The sequence below is a fragment of the Calypte anna genome, chromosome 4A (assembly GCF_003957555.1).
Source record: "Calypte anna isolate BGI_N300 chromosome 4A, bCalAnn1_v1.p, whole genome shotgun sequence".
NCBI classification, from domain to species: domain Eukaryota; kingdom Metazoa; phylum Chordata; class Aves; order Apodiformes; family Trochilidae; genus Calypte; species Calypte anna.
In genome coordinates, this window is record NC_044248.1 from 41,809,343 (window position 1) to 41,826,551 (window position 17,209).

The 17,209-nt window shown below is 40.6% G+C and overlaps 1 protein-coding gene across 1 annotated transcript in view; it reads left to right on the forward strand.

Moving 5' to 3' along the window:
• The first annotated feature begins 3,279 nt into the window (after positions 1–3,279).
• The window catches only part of PAPSS1 (3'-phosphoadenosine 5'-phosphosulfate synthase 1), a 29,264-nt gene continuing 15,334 nt past the window's right edge, over positions 3,280–17,209 (forward strand). Inside the window, exons 1-5 of the mRNA XM_030449563.1 lie at positions 3,280–3,994; positions 11,490–11,604; positions 13,009–13,244; positions 13,561–13,699; positions 14,710–14,828. Coding sequence (XP_030305423.1) covers positions 3,488–3,994; positions 11,490–11,604; positions 13,009–13,244; positions 13,561–13,699; positions 14,710–14,828 — 1,116 coding nt within the window. The 5' untranslated portion in view covers positions 3,280–3,487. The remainder of the gene's footprint in view (positions 3,995–11,489; positions 11,605–13,008; positions 13,245–13,560; positions 13,700–14,709; positions 14,829–17,209) is intronic.

A 17,209-nucleotide genomic window follows, 5' to 3' on the forward strand; every position in this document is an offset into this window, starting at 1 on the left:
GACAGACATAACCTTTATAAGGATTTAGAAATGCTGAACAAACAGCCACAGTTCTCACAACCAAGTGAAACACAGTGTAGTACATGAGTTAATGCTGCCATAAACCAGGTCAATATGGCCCTTGGACACTTACCAGATTTTGCTGTTTGCTTCCAGTCCATTGGGCCTCCTATGTGTTAGGAGTCATTTATGTTTGTATTTTGAGGTGCAAACTTTAATGCTCCCTTCTGAAACTGGATGTACAGTTCAGCCAACTGACTCCTGTACCTGTTCTTGAGGCTCCTTTATTGTTTAAGCACACTTTCAAGACTTTGATTTGTATGGACATTTTGGGTTCTGTTTTAGTTCCCAACCTAGGGAATGGTTAGATGTGAAGCTGAAGACAAGGAGTGGCAAAAGAACTAAAATATGATCTATCTTTATTTACAAGGTAGCAGATTTGTTATTTAGAAAAAGTATCTTAAAGCAATGCATTTTTTTCTTTCAAATCACTAGAAGTCTGTTATCTCTTCAATCTGACACCACTTCTTACTGCAATTTCTCTACCTGCTTGGGGTGAAAATGCCCAAGTAGATTAGTTCTTATTTTTTAAGTTCACAGTCCCTCTTCATTAAGACTTCTTCATCTTTGTTTTCACCTTCTGGAACCAGGTGATCTATAGCTTAAGTGCCCCATCCTTTTCTCCTGATGTAGATTACAAACCGTGTCTTGTAATACAAGCATTTCCTTGTCCAAAGTATAATACACAAAACGTTACAATCTTAGGCCAACTTCTTTTGGGATTCTATTTCAAAATGCAGGTATGGGCTTACAATCAATATTTTAAGTCCAAGGTGAACACTGTTAATAATCAGATTACTCAAATCCTTATAATAGGTACATGACTACAAAAGCGTTCCACGTAGTCACAGTATATTCAATACAATGTTTAACAGTCATTCAGTTTATCTGATTGAATTATCTATTAAATGAACCATTTGATTTTGGGGAGAAAGCCTGGTATGATTAGAAGTGTTTCATGGCAGAGAGATATTACAGCACAGAAAGTTTCATGATAAGGACCTGTGCTTACATGAAGTAAAGATTCATCCATACTGAGACATTTTACAGGCTGACATTTCAGACAATTTTATTCATTATCTCCAATTTGAAATTGAAGTTTTGCTGAACAGGCAGGTACCAGCCTGGAAAAACATTATCTGCTGTCACTGAATGGAATGTCAGATCCTGGATGCAATCCCATCTGGTCAGCTCACTGAAGAGTTTGCCCAGGAAATTGTGCAGCCTTTTTCAGGCAGTGACAACAATTCCAGACCTTTCTCCAGGAGTGACCCTGGTGATCTCATTCAGGTTATGGTCAGAGACTCAAAGGATTACTCCAGTGAGTAATCCAATTGCAAAATTGAAAAGATTTGAAAGGTCTGTGTTTCAGAAACCTTTATAAAACTCTCCCTCCTGTTTTTTAGATTGTTTATAGCCATGAGACAACTTTGGAGGAGTCAGAGAGGAGCCAAGGTGACTGGGTAAATGGATCTGACCAAACTGTCTGCCCACAGTAAAGAACAGTTAAACTGAACACATTTTTAAACGGGTGTCAATTACCTAAAGATACAGAGAAGCACATGGCAAAGTATTTAGGTTTCTAATTTTATGTCTACTTTCCAGTCAAATTAACTAGCACTCCTGAAAATGTCAGCAGTCACATAGGTATACCTACAATCACTCTGTACCTTTAGAATATATAGTCAGTTTTATTCGGAAACCTGATACTTAGTTTTATTGTAAAGTTAACTTTTTATGTTGTTAATGACAGGAGAAAATAACCCCCAAACCTGACAGCAAACTGGAAGGCAAGAGCCTGAGTATTTCTTACTCGTTGAATGACCTCTAGTGGTCATCAGAGGTTTTACAGGAGCTGAAGAGCCAGCGCTCAGAACATTCTAGAGATGTGTCTTTTTTTTCAAAATATGCAGCATGAAGATCAGCTTTTTCAAAACTCTGCACTTTTGCCCTACACCTGGAAGGTTTCCTTGTTTCACTATTAAAATAGTATTTTATCTCACTCTAAAAAGCAAGCACCCTGTGAGCTTTGCAGGAGTCTCTACTCAGAATTCTTCTATCCTACCCCTTGCTGTCTCTCTTTCCTAGCCATTCCTTCCCCCAATCTCCTTCTCCTGAGCTTTGTCTCCAGACAACACGGCATTGCTGTGTATCCTCTTACCTTCCATGACATCTCTTCAGCTTCTCCTAACATCACTGTTTTACCTGGGACTGGCTGCTAACCTGGAACTGGCCAGAGTAGATCACTTCATCCTGATCACTGACAGCACATGGAGTGAGTTTATCTATCTAAAGAGCAAATTCAGCAGATGGAATACTAGCAACATAATTGGGAAGAGCACTCTAATCCATACTATTGTGGGTCATGAAAAGAAATCTGAGTTGAAAATTCAGCAGAGTGTCAGAAAGCAAATGGTATTTCTGCTGAGCTTTCTGTGTGGTTTAACCCCAGGTGGTCACTAAGCACCACACAGACCATAAACCTCCCACCCTCAGTCCCCTCGGTGGGGAGGGGGGAGAGCATTTCTAATTATTTTTCCTGATTTCAGAAGAGTCATCTATCTTACCTAAGGACATTAAGCTTTAAATCTAAATTTCAAAATATGCTTTAAAACAAACAACTTAGTATCTTTGAAACAGTGTCTTTCTTATACAGCAGATGTAAACATTCATCCACAGTAACAGCCTTTTTATTTCCTCCTTAAGCTGTCAGAGAACAAACAATCCACAGCCAGACTGTAAACAGGCAAATACTTTCACAGTAAGTGCAATTTATGTTCATATAGCATTTCTACCTTAAGATTAGCACTTAAGTGCTAAAGCAACTCCTTTCTTGAACTAATATAAATGGACTAATATTTATTCAGCAAATAGAACTCCTGTTACTATGGCATCATCTCCACTTTAAGATTAGCGCACTCACGCTGAAGCAGCTCCTTTCTGGAGGGAAGAATCTAAAAACTTCTGGTTCTAAATTTGCAATATGACATTTCATAGATCACAGCACAGGATGAGCTTTGTTTGTCGGGGAAATCACTCTCAGGTCGGAGATTTAATGGAAACCATCCTTGCCTTCCAAGTCACAACTTCACCGCCAATGCCCACACCTCTCGGAGCGTCATCACTTGGAAGTGAACCCATCTTTCTTCAACGGCGTGGGAGATACGGCTGTTGCTGCCACAGAAAGATGAGACTGCCCTCCGTCCCTCCTCTCCATCGCCCCAAACCTTTCCTGACGGCCTCATAGGCACATGAGGATGCGGGGAACTTCTGGGAGTTGCTGCCACCCGCGGAGTGGTGCAGAGCGGAACAAGCAGACGGCCTCGTATCCCTGCAGTCTCCTTCACTTCCAAACGCGCAGGGATGACCTAAAGCACCAGGCGCAAGAGAAAGCACTTCCATAACCCCAAACTCCCAACTCCCGGGTATGGAGGGGAGGGCCAGGCTCAGGACCAACCCCGCCACCCCGCCAGGGGCAGCCGCGGTCGGGCTGCAGCGACGGAAGCGGCCGCCTCCTCCCGACACCGCCTCCCCATTCCCACCACCCCACGGCGCCGCGCACGCGCGTGGCGGGGATCTTTTCCCCCTTCACCCTTTCCTCCCACCCCCTGAACCCTTTCCTCCCACCCCCTGCCTGCTTTTCCCTGCCTGCTTTTCCCTGCGTGTCTTCCCCTCCCCGCTCCCGTCCGCGGCTCCTCCCTGCAGCACCTTCAGCCAAGAGGAGGGCGGGGACGCGCACACGGCACAGCTGCCCAGCGGCTCCATCCCGATTCCAGCATCAGCAGGCTCGGCGCTTTCCTCCTCTTCTTTTCCTCCTCTTCCTTTCCTTCTCTTCCTTTCTTTCCTCCTCTTCCCTTTTTCCTCCCCCTCCGCCATGGAGCTTCCCGAGAGCCAGTGCAAGAAAGTCAAGCTGAGCAACAGGGTGCCGAGCTGGGTGAGCGGGGAGCCTGTGGGAGGAGGTGGGCGTGGGGGGAGGATAGGAGAAGGGAGGGAGGGAGGAAGGAAAAAAAAAAAAGCGGCGGAGCTCCGTGGTGATGTGGCGGGGAGCGGGGACGCGGGTGCCCATGCTGCCTCCCCCGCCCCTCCATCTTCCCCCTGGGGTTGCGCGGGCGGGGGGCGCCGCGAGCCGCGACCGTTAAACGGTTCGTCCGCGCGGGCTTCCCCTCAGGGAGCGTCAAGGTGGAGCCCGGCGAGGGTTGTTCCCCGATCCCGCCGTGCTGGTTTTCCGTCGGGAATTCGTAGGATGCCCGTGGGGAAGGACAGAAAGCCCTTCCAGAAGGGACCGGGGAGTCTGGGGGTTTTATCCCTGCCTCTTCAGCTTCCAGCGTTCTGGAGGAAAGAAGGGTTGGAAGGTTGGCGGTGTACAATGTGGCCATTCATAAACCTGGGCTGGCCGAAGACTGAGGTTCTTTGTGTGGGGGGTGTTATGTGGAAAACTGTCGAGACAGGGCTTAAAAAAAAATATAAGTAAAGCCTTCATTCTTGTTCATCAAGATGGGGGAAGATCGGTTTGCAGCGATGATCAAAATGCAGCTATTTAGAAGACACACTGCAGGCCTTTGAGAACATTTGATACTTCTGCTGATGCAAGACGAGCTGGGGAAAAAAGGAAGTATTATTTCTTTCAAACAGTGCTGAGTTGAAGCAGATAAGAGATAAGATCCAGGACATTTGATCTGAAAGTAGCGGTGTTTAGCGGTCTTTGAAGTCTTGCTGTGAGTGGTACGTGCCCCAACTTTCTTATTTAAAATGACGAATCTATTCAAGAGGAAGAGAAGAGACTCATGGTTGTCTGAAAAATTAGGAAGTTGATACTGTACTAAAAAGCATTTGGTAGCTGTCATGCCTGTCCAAGCCTATTCCCCCGTGTACAAGTTCAAACTTGTTTACATAACAGAGCAATTGGGAAGTTGCAGTCTGTGAGGAAAAGGCAAAATCCAATGTTATGAAAACAGTGAAATAGATCATGTCTCAGTGGGGCTAACGGCTAACTCTGTATCAATTAACTTGTGAGAAGCAAGGCCAAGATGGATTTGTCCAAACCAAGGACACTGTATGTTAAAAAAAAAAAAAAAAAAGTTAACTGACATTAACTGTTCGCTGAGCTCAGTTGAGTTTTGCAACCCCCACTCTGTTACGTGGCAAGCAGTGGCAGTTTTCTTTCTTTTGCTTTAGAAGGTCTCAGCTGAAATGCTCATTATAAACCAATAAGCTTCACCAGGAAAAAAAAAAAACACTACTGCTGATTCACACACTCCACAGACAACTGTTCTGGCATTTCTGACTCTGTGTCTGTTCGGCTGAGAGCAAACTCAAAGCAACCTACTATACCCGGATGGAACTGGAAGACATTGGGAGGGTAGGCAGAGCTTTGTTTTCCAGACTTTTTCTGGACATCCAGCACTCCTCAAAATACACCTCTGCCTGAGGAAATCCCCTCACCAACCCAACCTGTGGGCACAGCAGACTCCAAGTTACAGAGCAGCACACAAATACTGCCATTACACAAGCTTGATAGAAAGACTTGTGAACACTTAAGTGTAGCTCCAATTCCGAACGCGATTGAGGTGTTGCATCTAGGTGAGTTTTAAGTCCTAATAAGAACTTCCTTCGCTTCTTGTTTCTGACAGCATAGTCAGCAGAATCATTTCTGGATTTGTTTTTGCCCATTCTGCCTGATGCCAGCCAATGGCTCCACTCTAGCACGGGTGAATGAGCTGTCTCTGCTTTTGTAACTGCAGCAGGTGGCAAACAAAGATATACTACAGTTATCACTGTGTTGCTTGTATCTGCATTACTAGAGAAGAGTCAGGCTGCTTTCTGCTGCTGTGATTTTTTTGAAAGTTTCCCAGGATTAGAACATCTGGCAAAGATGAGTTTATCTATGCATGTGGCAGAAGAGCATGCATTTGGCAGATTGGGTGATGCTACGAGCAAAAGTGTTTAAATGCCTTATTGTATCAGTGTCACTGTGGCAAACTGGGTTCTGCAGGGCAGTTGGGAAAATAAAAGTAAGAAGGTTTTTTCCTGTATAATTTGAGTTATCAGTGCTGAAGAACTGGTATCTGGGGTATCCCTGGATTATAAGAGGCACATGATGAGTGAGTTAACAAATGGCCTAGAAAATATCTGAGATGACTGGAAAATGGGAAAGGCATTAAAGATGTTATGTTTCAGAGGTGATACTGAATGTATCAGTGTGGCTGTTGTTAGCTTATGGGAGTTGTTATCTTGGGGAATGTATGCTGTCATCTTAAAGCAGAAAAAACCAGCTACTCACTACTTCTTGAGTTAGAAACCACGCCTGTGCTTTACATACTTCTTGTCTCATGCTTCCAGCCTCAAAGCTGTCTCAAGTTAATGCTGTAGCTTGAGGAGTCTCTACTTGCCATTGAAACCTTCCTACTTCAGAGGTCTTGCTTTGTGACAAGTTAAAATTTGATGTAAAATGATTGTAAAAGCACAATGTTTTGTTGTTGCTCACAAGTAATGAAGAAATTCAGTTTATGCCAGTGTAGTGATCTGTCTGGTAACTATAAAACAATTAAGCACTGATTTTTTTTCTTTCTGCTGTCTTTTGATCTTGATGTTGCAACTTGGGTTTGCTCTTTATCTGAATGTCTGATCTCAGTTCTTACATTAATGGCATTTGGCACTGATAGACTTAGCTTTGGGAAAAAAAAATACAGTTGCAACTGAGCAAAACATCATGGATAAGATATGAAAAAGATACAGGTCAAATCTATATTCTTATCTGTATTCTTAGATATCTTTATTAATTTCTGTCTTTTACCCGCATTGCTAAAAGTTTACCTTTATGCCAAAAAAAATGAGGTATAGAGTCAGAGAATTGTCATGGTTGGAGAAGACCTCTAAGATCACAGAGCCAATGCAAAAATCACCCCAAACAAAACCCACGGTGCTTCCTACAGTATGTCCTGAAGTGCCACGTCTACAGGTGGTTTTTTTTTTTAATACCTCCAGGGATGGTGACTCCACCACTTCCCTGGGCAGCCCATTCCACTGTCCAATTAGTCTCTCAGTAAATAAATGCCTCCTAATATCTAGTCTAAACCTCCCTTGGTGCAACTTCAGGACATTTCCTCAGGTCCTATCATTATTTACTTGAGAGAAGAGGCCAATACCCATCTCCCTACAACCTTTCAGGTAGTTGTAGATAATTATAAGGTCGTCTCTCAGCCTTCTCTTTTCCAAACTAAACAATCCATCAGCCTCTCCTTGCAGGACTTGTTCTCTAGACCCTTCACAAGCTTGTTGCTCATCTCTAGACACCGTCCAGCTCCTCAATATCCTTCTTGCAGTGAGGGGCCCAAAATAACACAGCCTCACCAGTACCAAGGACAGGGGGGCAACCACTTCCCTAGCCCTGTTGCCACACTACTGATGCAAGCCAGGATGCTGTTGGCCTTCTTGGGCAGCTGGGTACACTGCTGACCCATATTCAGCCTGGTGTTGACTAACACCCCCAGGACAGCCTTCCTGACTCTCTTATCATTGCATGCTCTTCAGTGCACATCTGTAAAGGTGTGTAACTTTAATACTGCAATATTTTATCTTCAGAACAAAGATATTAGCCTAATGTGGCACTTCAGATTTCAGGTGAGAATCAAGCTAGCATAATCAGGGAGAAGAAAGGAAGGATGTGTCAGCCTTCTCAGTTTCCATTGCTGTTAAATGAAACAGTCAACTGAAACATTATTGCTATTTAATATGGTGAAAATATTAAAATGCAAAGTTTGTTTAAGTAGTGCAGAAGGACTTGATGTGTAACATGGGGTGGAAAAATATTTTTCTGGGCAAGTCAGAGAGGAAATTTCCAATGCTCTAAAAAAAGCAGGTAAATAGACCTTTGATATTCTTTTTTTCATTAGCAGACAAAAATCAGTGTGTCCTTTCAGTAGTGACTATTATAGTGAATGTAATTAGGCTACAAAGTTCAAAATAGCTTTCTTGAAAGAGTACTTGTTCATAATATTGAATTTTTACTAATTTTCTTATGTTTCATTTCTTTTAACATTGATAATCTGGATCTCCAAGAGTAGTGATGTTTGATATAGTGTAAAAGGAAATGACTTTGTTTCTGCTATCATTTTGGGTGGCTGTTTAATTTCATCTATTGCTCCTCATCAAATTTTATGTGCAGGAATTTAAAGACTGAATGAATAATTTAAGAGCATAACCAATGTAAGCCACTGATATCTGCTTCTGAGTATTTTTCTGTACCACATCAATATTTATAGTAAGTGTATTCATAAGGATAGTAATTAAAAACTAAACAATGCTGAGGATTCAGTGTTCAGGTTTTGTTGCTCAGTGTTGGTAGTCAGTCGTCTAGTAGAAAGTGGACATGATTAAGAAACATTTTTGCAGCAAGAGGGAATGGCTTGCTAATTATTAACTCTTTAGAGCACCTCTACAAAAAGCTGTTTTCTATTGGGAGATAAGGAGGATTTTGTTGCTACTTTCCCCAGGTGTAGTACTGAGCTGTCTTGTTTGTGAGTATGTAAGCAAAAGGTGGAGCTGCAGGGGCTGGGTGTGTTTTGTGCATGGTTGTTTGGGCACTTAGGTGCCTGCTTCTCAAGTACAGATGGATTATTGTCCCACCAGCTTGTTAGCTGCTCTTTTGTACCTGTGTGACTTCTACTCTAGCAGTCTGTTGGCCCTCTTGTTGCTCTCGTTTGTCATGTTTGCAAATTAGTTATTTGAGAGTTTTTGGTTTCTTTTGTTAAAGTTGTGGGGTTTTCATCATTGTAAGGATCCCTCTTGCCTTGTTCCCCAGGGTTTGCTGTGTTATGTAAGCCTAATGCAATACCCTCATCAGTTTCATTGCTGCTTTACTGGTTCTGGAAAACTGATGTAACTTAGTGGATACAGACTGGAAGAAGCTTCCTTGAATGGGACATTTGACCTCAAAAGTATTTGGGACTGATGATGGACTTATTGCCAGGAGACAAAAGCAAAGCCATGTGTGGTTTTCTGTTTTAATGTAAAAGTGCTTACTAAGACAGTGGCATGGGACCTGTGCTTTTAGACTGTCATCTGTTCATCCAGTGCCTGGTACAATAAAGTACAACTGGAATTAATGAGAGAGAATGTTGCTACTAATGCATTAGTTTGAACTGTGGTGTATTTTCATTATGCACAGTATATCTTCCTTTAATTGAAGACTGTATGTGATAAAATTATTTTTATTGGCTTTAATTTCACAAGTTACACATTTCACAGAATCAAAGAATGGTTTGGGTTGGAAGAGTCCTTTAAAGCTCATCCAGTTCCAACCCCCCTGGATGGGCAGGGACACCTCCCACCAGCCCAGGTTGCTTAAGGCCCCATCCAACCTGACCTTGGGCACTGCCAGGGAGGGGACAGCCACAGCTTCTCTGGACTGTCTGTGCCAGGGTCTCACCAACCTCACACTAAAGAATATAATCCTAATGTCTAACCTAATTTTACCTTCTTACACTTGAAAGCCATTTCAGTTTGTTCTCTCACTGCATGCCCTTGTGAAAAGTCCCTCCCCAGCATTCCTGTCGCTCCCTTCAGATACTGTAAGACTGCTATAAGGTCTCCCTGGAGCCTTCTCTTCTGCAGGCTGCACAACCCCCAACTCTATCAGCCACAGGAGAGGTGCTTGAGCTCTCTGATCATATTTGTGTCCCTCCTCTGGACTCCCTCCCAGAGCTCCATGTCTTTCCTGTGTTGGGCACTCCAGAATTGGACACAGTTATGTAGTACATAATTGTTTCTGCTATAAGAAGAGATTTAACTTTTTTTAACTTTTTTTAAACTCTAACTTCTGGTCTTAGTTATCTGTATTACACGGGCTACATATACAAGCCAGCTTTGTTTTAGGAGATAAATTATTTGAAGATAACAGGATGAACAAATGTATCTTCATTTTGTATGGTTATGGCCTTTTTACAGGTAGTTTCTTATGGGTTTGTATTCAGTCTTCACCAAATTTTAGGTTGTCACCACCAGATTCCAGAGTTACTGTATTTAAAAGCTGGAACATCTGTTCCTACCCTGAATTCCTGTTTATATTCACTATGAGCTCAGCTGTGTATAGAAGTGGGGTTATACAATCACACAATTTCATAACTTCGGATTAAGTTACAGATAAACTTTTGCAGTTTTTCAGCAGACTGATGTAGCAGCAGTTCTTGAAGACACAAGTGTAATTTTTGGTAACCCTGCTTTGTGATGTCTCAAACTGTGAAGAACTCTCTGCTAGCACTCTGTAGATGAATGTCCTCCCTTTTTTCTTTTTTTATTAAATGTCATTAGGTGCTTTCCTTTCCACCTGGCACTGATACTTCAAAGAGAAGATAGCACAAGCATCCTGCAATATGTTTGTAATCAGAAGTCAAAACATCATTACATAAACCACTAAGTCCTCTCACCTCCATACACTCTCTTTTTTTTAAGCCTTCTCTTCTGTTTGTTCATGCTATTGTTTCCAAACTGGGTTTGTTTACCCTGAATGCAGTAATCCAGTCTACACCTAGGGTTGAGGGTATGTGGAAGGGGGTGCTGGGTGGTAAATCCACAAAGCTAGTAGAGCTTTCTGGTAACACAGGGTTTCCTTTTTCCTTTATACATGAAAAAAAGCCAAATTGCCTTATTTCTAAGTATTCTGGTATCATTATTATCTAGTATTCTGGTCTGTATAATTGGTTAGTTAGTTCTTTGCTTCCACTTTTCACTACCATACTCAGATGGTGAGCATCTTGAGTGACTGTGCTTACAACCTAAGGGAGACTAGGTTTATTTTTCAGACTGTTTATGAGGTATGTTTAATTAGTCATTGTTTTCTATTAGCTGTTTTGCTTAGTGCTCCAGGCTAAAGACATTAGCAGGTAACATCTCCCATTCAACTCTTCTTCACACCCCATTCCATCAATCATGCTGGACCTGTCTTTTTTGACATCAGTTCTGTCTGGTTATCTAAGGTTTTGATCTTTTATTAACCAAGTTAGTGAATTTTAATTAGATAGTATTAAGACTTAAGGGAATGTGGAAAGCTGATCTTTCTGTTGGTTTCCCCACCTTAGATTATGTAATGTGATTGGCAGCAGTGTCATCTTAAGATATTCACACAGCAGCTTATTGTAATTAATAAATCATTTTAAGAAAGTGTGTAACCAGCTTTGTTGAAGTAAAAATATATTTTTAAAATCACCTGGCAATCCCAAGTGACACACTGAAGGAGCACAAGGGATGTGGCTTGCTATGGGTGGCTTTTCTAATTTCCTTTGGCATCTGATCTGTGCTGCAGCTGATGGATTTGGTATTTTTTTTATGCCGTTGGTCTGTGTGCACATCTTTCTTTTCCTGTGAACAACTTTCAGGATTCTTTTCCAGTGCACCCTTTCAGAAGTTAAAGATCTAATCAACTTCTTTTACAGGGAATGCAGAGGGCAACCAATGTTACCTACCAAGCTCATCATGTCAGCAGGAATAAGAGAGGCCAAGTGGTAGGAACAAGAAGTGGCTTCCGTGGATGCACAGTCTGGTTAACAGGTACAGTCACAGATTGCTGAGGATCCTTTTATTTTAGTTTCTCTTCTGAAAAACTGCTTAGCTGTAGCTGATTTTTTGGTTGCAGTGTCAAATATTTGTGGAATCTAAGACCTTGATGCAATTTTATTACTCTTTTTAGTAGACTAGTAAGAAATTGCTCTTGGACAGACAGAATATATTTTGTTTAGTGCTCTGGGATCATTATTTGTCACTACTACTTAATTCTATTTGAAGTTTGGAGTGTATGGGAATCCTCTTTGTGTTTTAACTAATTCTGGCTCTTCTAACTGTCAACTTTACCTATTATTAAATGTAATCTAACTTTTCAAGTCTGTGTATGATTTTTTTTTCCTTAAAGGTTTCTTCTCTTTGGAATGTTCTTGTCTCCTTGGGTTGAAATAGCACTTCAACATAAACTGATGCCTTGGGACAGATATTGCCTGTTGAGGGCAATGCATATTGGGACTTAGTTTTGAAATAAGCACCATGCTTTTTCACTGAATTGTTTTGATTGTGAAAAGAGGGGGCTAAGTAAATCCTGAAAGACAGCTTTGCTTCATAACTGTGAGGGGATTTTTAAAAATTTCTTTCAAAGTTTTAACATATTTTCATTGGAGGATATTTCCCCCCCCCCCCAGTTAAAACTGAAAATAAAAATTAAATGCAATAAATTATATTTGATTATGGATATTTTAGTACTTTGTAAACCATTTAGAGGAGTACTGTTGTATTGTGATACAAAAGACCTTCAGAGTATAAGAGAGACTTAGTTCTTTAAGTAAAATTTGTTTCCACTACTGTTAATGTGTGTGAAAAGCAAAACAGTAGTTGATAACAAATTGCTGAGAGCCATTCCAATCTGATTTGATACAGTAGCTTGCTGCCACAAATTTCTTCAGTAAAAGAATGGAGCCCTTTCTTTCCCTGTTTGTGTCACGTAGCTCCAGCCTGTCTCTCAATGCTTGACTGAGCTGGTAGGCTGCCTTTCTTTTCCTCCTGCTAATTCATTATTATCATTTTGAAAAGGTCATGATAAAAATGTTTTCTCAGTTATCTCTCCAGCAATATTTTCCATTCGTCATCCTTTTTAATCAGATGTAATGTTAATGACCAATTTCCTTTTTTCAGGAAGAAGAAGGGTGGTGGTAAAATACAAAAAAATAGGAAGGCTGCTTAAGGAATTAAGAAGAGGGTGTTGGGGAAGCTAGGTAACTGAAGATGTTTGAGGACTAATGTTAGGGAGTGAAATGAACTGAAGGCATTGAAGTAAGCAGTACTACCCATTGTAGAACTAGACAGCCAAGAGTCTTGGCTTTTTTTTCCATACTAGCAGTGGTACATTTACTACAATTTACCCTAAGTAGTTTCTGTGCTTGTAATGTGTATTATCATTGAATATTCCAGGTCTGTCTGGTGCTGGGAAGACCACTGTGAGCATGGCACTGGAGGAGTATTTAGTATGCCATGGCATTCCATGCTACACATTGGATGGTGACAATATTCGTCAAGGCCTTAATAAGAATCTGGGTTTCACACCAGAGGACAGAGAAGAAAATGTCCGTCGTATTGCTGAGGTTGCAAAACTGTTTGCAGATGCTGGTTTGGTGTGCATTACTAGTTTCATCTCTCCTTATGCTCAGGTAAATGGGAAAACCTTCTAGGTAAAATGGAGGAAAATGATGTGGGTTACAATTTTAGTTATAGGAATCTCTCACTGAGAGATCTGATATCCCAGATCTTCATACCAGTTTTTACCATGTGATGAAGCAAGCCAAACTTAGGTAGCTTGCAGAGCATCCGTTTATCAAACAATAGTTTGCTTTTTTTTCCCCCAGACTTCAAAATTTGTTTGCATTATACTATCAGCTTCTTTAGAATGAGCTTCAAAAGCAGACAGAAAATACGTGGCTGTCATATTTTAGTGTTTTGGGGTTTTTTGTTTCTCTTTTCTTTCAGGATCGTAATAACGCCAGACGAATTCACGAAGGGGCAAGTTTGCCTTTTTTTGAGGTATTTGTGGATGCTCCATTGCATGTCTGTGAGCAGAGAGATGTCAAAGGACTCTATAAGAAAGCCAGGGCTGGAGAAATAAAAGGTGAGCCTGGATGTAGTTACGTCCTTTCTATATAGGTGAAGCATTGGTATATTTTGACTCCATATATGTGGAAGTGCTGCAGTCTGTGTGTGCACTGCCTTGGAAAGCAGCATGGACTGGGGGACATGACCAAGCAGAAAAATGGTATCAACTTTAGCTCATGGAGCTGACAAGTTAAATGCAGAAGGGCAAAGCTGGCTATCCTCCCACTGAAAAACCCTGAGCAGGTCACATGTTTTCTGTTCCAAGTCCTTAGGATTAAGGATTAGTCTGTCTCCTCTGTGTGTCCACTGACAAGTGAAAAAAAAGTTTGATTATGTCTAAAATCTATAACTGCATTAATAACAGTTACTGATTCTTCCAAAAGTAAATCATGATCATCTTTCTCTAAAGACCATGAAGAACATTTCTAAAGAGACTAACTTATATTTTGAAATTAGGGTTTTATGCTAGTGCCCATGAAAACGGTTTCCTATCCCCAGCCTCATATCAAGAAATAAAGTGCAGCCTTTAATAAAAAAAATTAAAATATGTGATCACTCCAATCATGAATTGCAACTTTTGTTTCAAGTGTTTCTTTGTTATATATTCTAGTTTGCAGAGGTTGACGATAGTACATTTTATCTGTATTAAGAAGAAAAGCAGTTTTTTAGAGTTATCAGTTTCAGGAGTTTTCAGTCACAGCTAATAAGGAAGGACAGTTGGTGGATGTTGATAGTTCTTCTGCCAGTGCTTCTTTCTTTTTTCACAGTGTAAATCAAATAACCTCAACAAAAATGTGCTATGTGTGTGCTGCAGAATGCTGAAGTTTGATGCAGTCATGTAGTAAGGTTATCAGAGGGTCTGATAAAGAAAAAAAAAATTCCTTAAGAAATGCTGCATTAAGCAAGCTGAAACTCTGCTCTTGCCTGTTGTGTTGGTTTATATGTAGAAAACTGTCTGTGAACAATGTTGATACGGAGTCATCTTATGGGAAAAGTCACTTAAGATTTTTGTCTTATGTTCTGTAGGTTTTACTGGAATTGACTCTGAGTATGAAAAACCAGAAGCCCCAGAGCTTGTGCTGAAAACTGATTCCTGTGATGTGAATGACTGTATACAACAAGTTGTGGAACTTCTTCAGGAGAGGGTAAGCAGAAATATCTGCAGATACATCTTAGTAACTTTTTGCTAAGCATTTTCATCTGCAGTTTGAATATATGTGCTGAGAAAAGCAGAGACAGTGTAATGACCAGTTCAGGAAGCTGATCTTGGCATGGGTTAGTTGAGTTAATGGTTCATAGCTTCTGAACAGGTAGGTCTCTTTCTGCATTCATGCCTGTAATCTATACCATCCCATTTGAAGCCTCTGGGCCTTCTCCTGATCTTGGATAAATGGATCCAGCTCTTTCCCCACTTAAAAACCAAATAAAGCAAACAAGAACACAAAGAAACAAAGAGAAGAACCTCAATGAGTTACTTACCAAAATAAAATGAAACAGGGAAAACCTAAGCCCAAAACTCACATATAGTGAAGTCAGCCATGAGATGGCTTTATCCTCTTGAATCCATACCCCCAGAATTTGCTCATCTTGATGTAGAAGTGGGTAGTGGGATAACATTTCAGAGAATTATTTTGATTTAGTTACTCTAGAAGACAATTTTCATGTTTTTGGGAGGTGGATATTCTGTAAATTTAGGGTTTAGGCAACAGCTTGAGTAAAGCTCCACCAAGTGTTTGATTTGAACAAGCAAAAGATCTCATGCAGTAGCCAGCACAGAGTTAGTGTTAATTATCAAGAAAACTCTCTGAATAGATCACTGCTTGCTTAAGGTTGCACAAAAGATAAGACAGGGCAGGAAACCACAGCAGAATTATAGATTTCTACAGTAATGCTCACCTGAATATGTTTTGTAGGAAAGGAGGAAGAGCTGTGCAGGAGTCCTGCTATGAGAGGTGATGGTTCCTGACTGTGGGCTCCTGCTCAGGAGAACAATTCAATGTGTTTCATAGTGGTAGAAAACAATGTTATGTGTTCTAAGATAGTGATCCCCAAAGGCTTGGGTTAGTACAGTTGGTACATAGTGCTGATTGCTGGCTCCTGACCCAGTTAGCTTTGCTCTGTCCTGTTAGTACATTTAGGTACACTTTAGCACTTAAAAAATTCTATTTCTTTTTGAACAACAGTATTGTGAATGCCAAAATAGCTTAGTGGTGACTTATTTATAAGGAAACAGTGAAATTAAGGCATGGCTGAACTGGCAGGTCCTGTTCTTAGGCCATATTAATACAGTGGTATTTTGAGAATGCAGTTTCTGTAGGTTTCCTTTAGCTGGAACAAGCTGTGCCTTTGCTTTTCTTTAATAATCCACTGTGATTAGTATAGAAAGAGACAATAGGGTAACAGCATTAAAAATAATTTGGGATGTTTGTTTTCTTTCAATAACTGAAAAACTTTGGGAAGAAGTCCCCTCGAAGTATTGTTAATCCTTGAATTTTAAGGACTGTTGTTATACTAATTCAGACATATGAGAACTTTTTTTAGAGCTTGATAAATTTGGTGTTCAATCTGCTGATATTTTTCAGTGAAGTCTGACAAAAGTAAGGCAGGTGTTTGGATGTAAAGATGTTATTATTTTCTTTCTTGTTTTTCCTGTCAACAACTTGTGTCAGAGAAGGGCACAAAACTCGACCTGGTATCCCGAAGTTGGCCTTTGCTGCTTAATGTGTAACTTCTCATTTGGAAAATGAACCTTTTAGGGAAGTTACTACCCTAAAGTGGTCACTAGATGGCTTGCTAGCCTAGCATTTTCCTGTAACTCCTACAGTTTTAAGACATATGGATTCCTGTTCCTACTCTTGTGTTTGATTTTAGGTTTTGGTTTTTAACAAATCTAAGATCTTGTTTTAAATGCCATTTCTGTGTCTGCAAGGGAGTTGAGGTTTATTAATCCTACAAATCTGCTAAATATCTGACTCAGTGTTGCCAGATGTTGTGTTACATCCTTAGAATGAGGTAGGTTGTTGACAGAAACTGCATTATAAAACCTTTCGCTCTATTGTTTCTCCCATTAGTGGGACACTAAAACCAGGATAATTTTTGAAGATAATTTTTTAATAGGCATATTTATTTTAAGCTTTTGATAATGTAAGATTGGGATGCTCTGTTATTGTAATGAAGTACAGTATGGACTGGGGTGTAGAGAGAAGTCTGAAGCAGCATGGTGTATACTCAGTTATTATACTTTGCTTGTAAGATCTGCTGTCTTCACAGCAGGCAATACCTTTGTTTTATTCCATGCTTATTGCTGGAGTCTGCTGTAGCTCTCCTGGGTAGTAATGCTTCTGCAGACAAAATAGAAAGTAGGTTTGGTCCAACTCACTAATAAAAGCAGCTTCTTAATTGATGTCTGATGTATAATGAACTGAACTTTTCCTTACAAAACATAATTTCCAAGTGCAAGTTTAGTTTGTTTTCCTTTTATTTGTCTTTGGAGATAAAAATTATGTATCACTCAGTGAGACTTGCC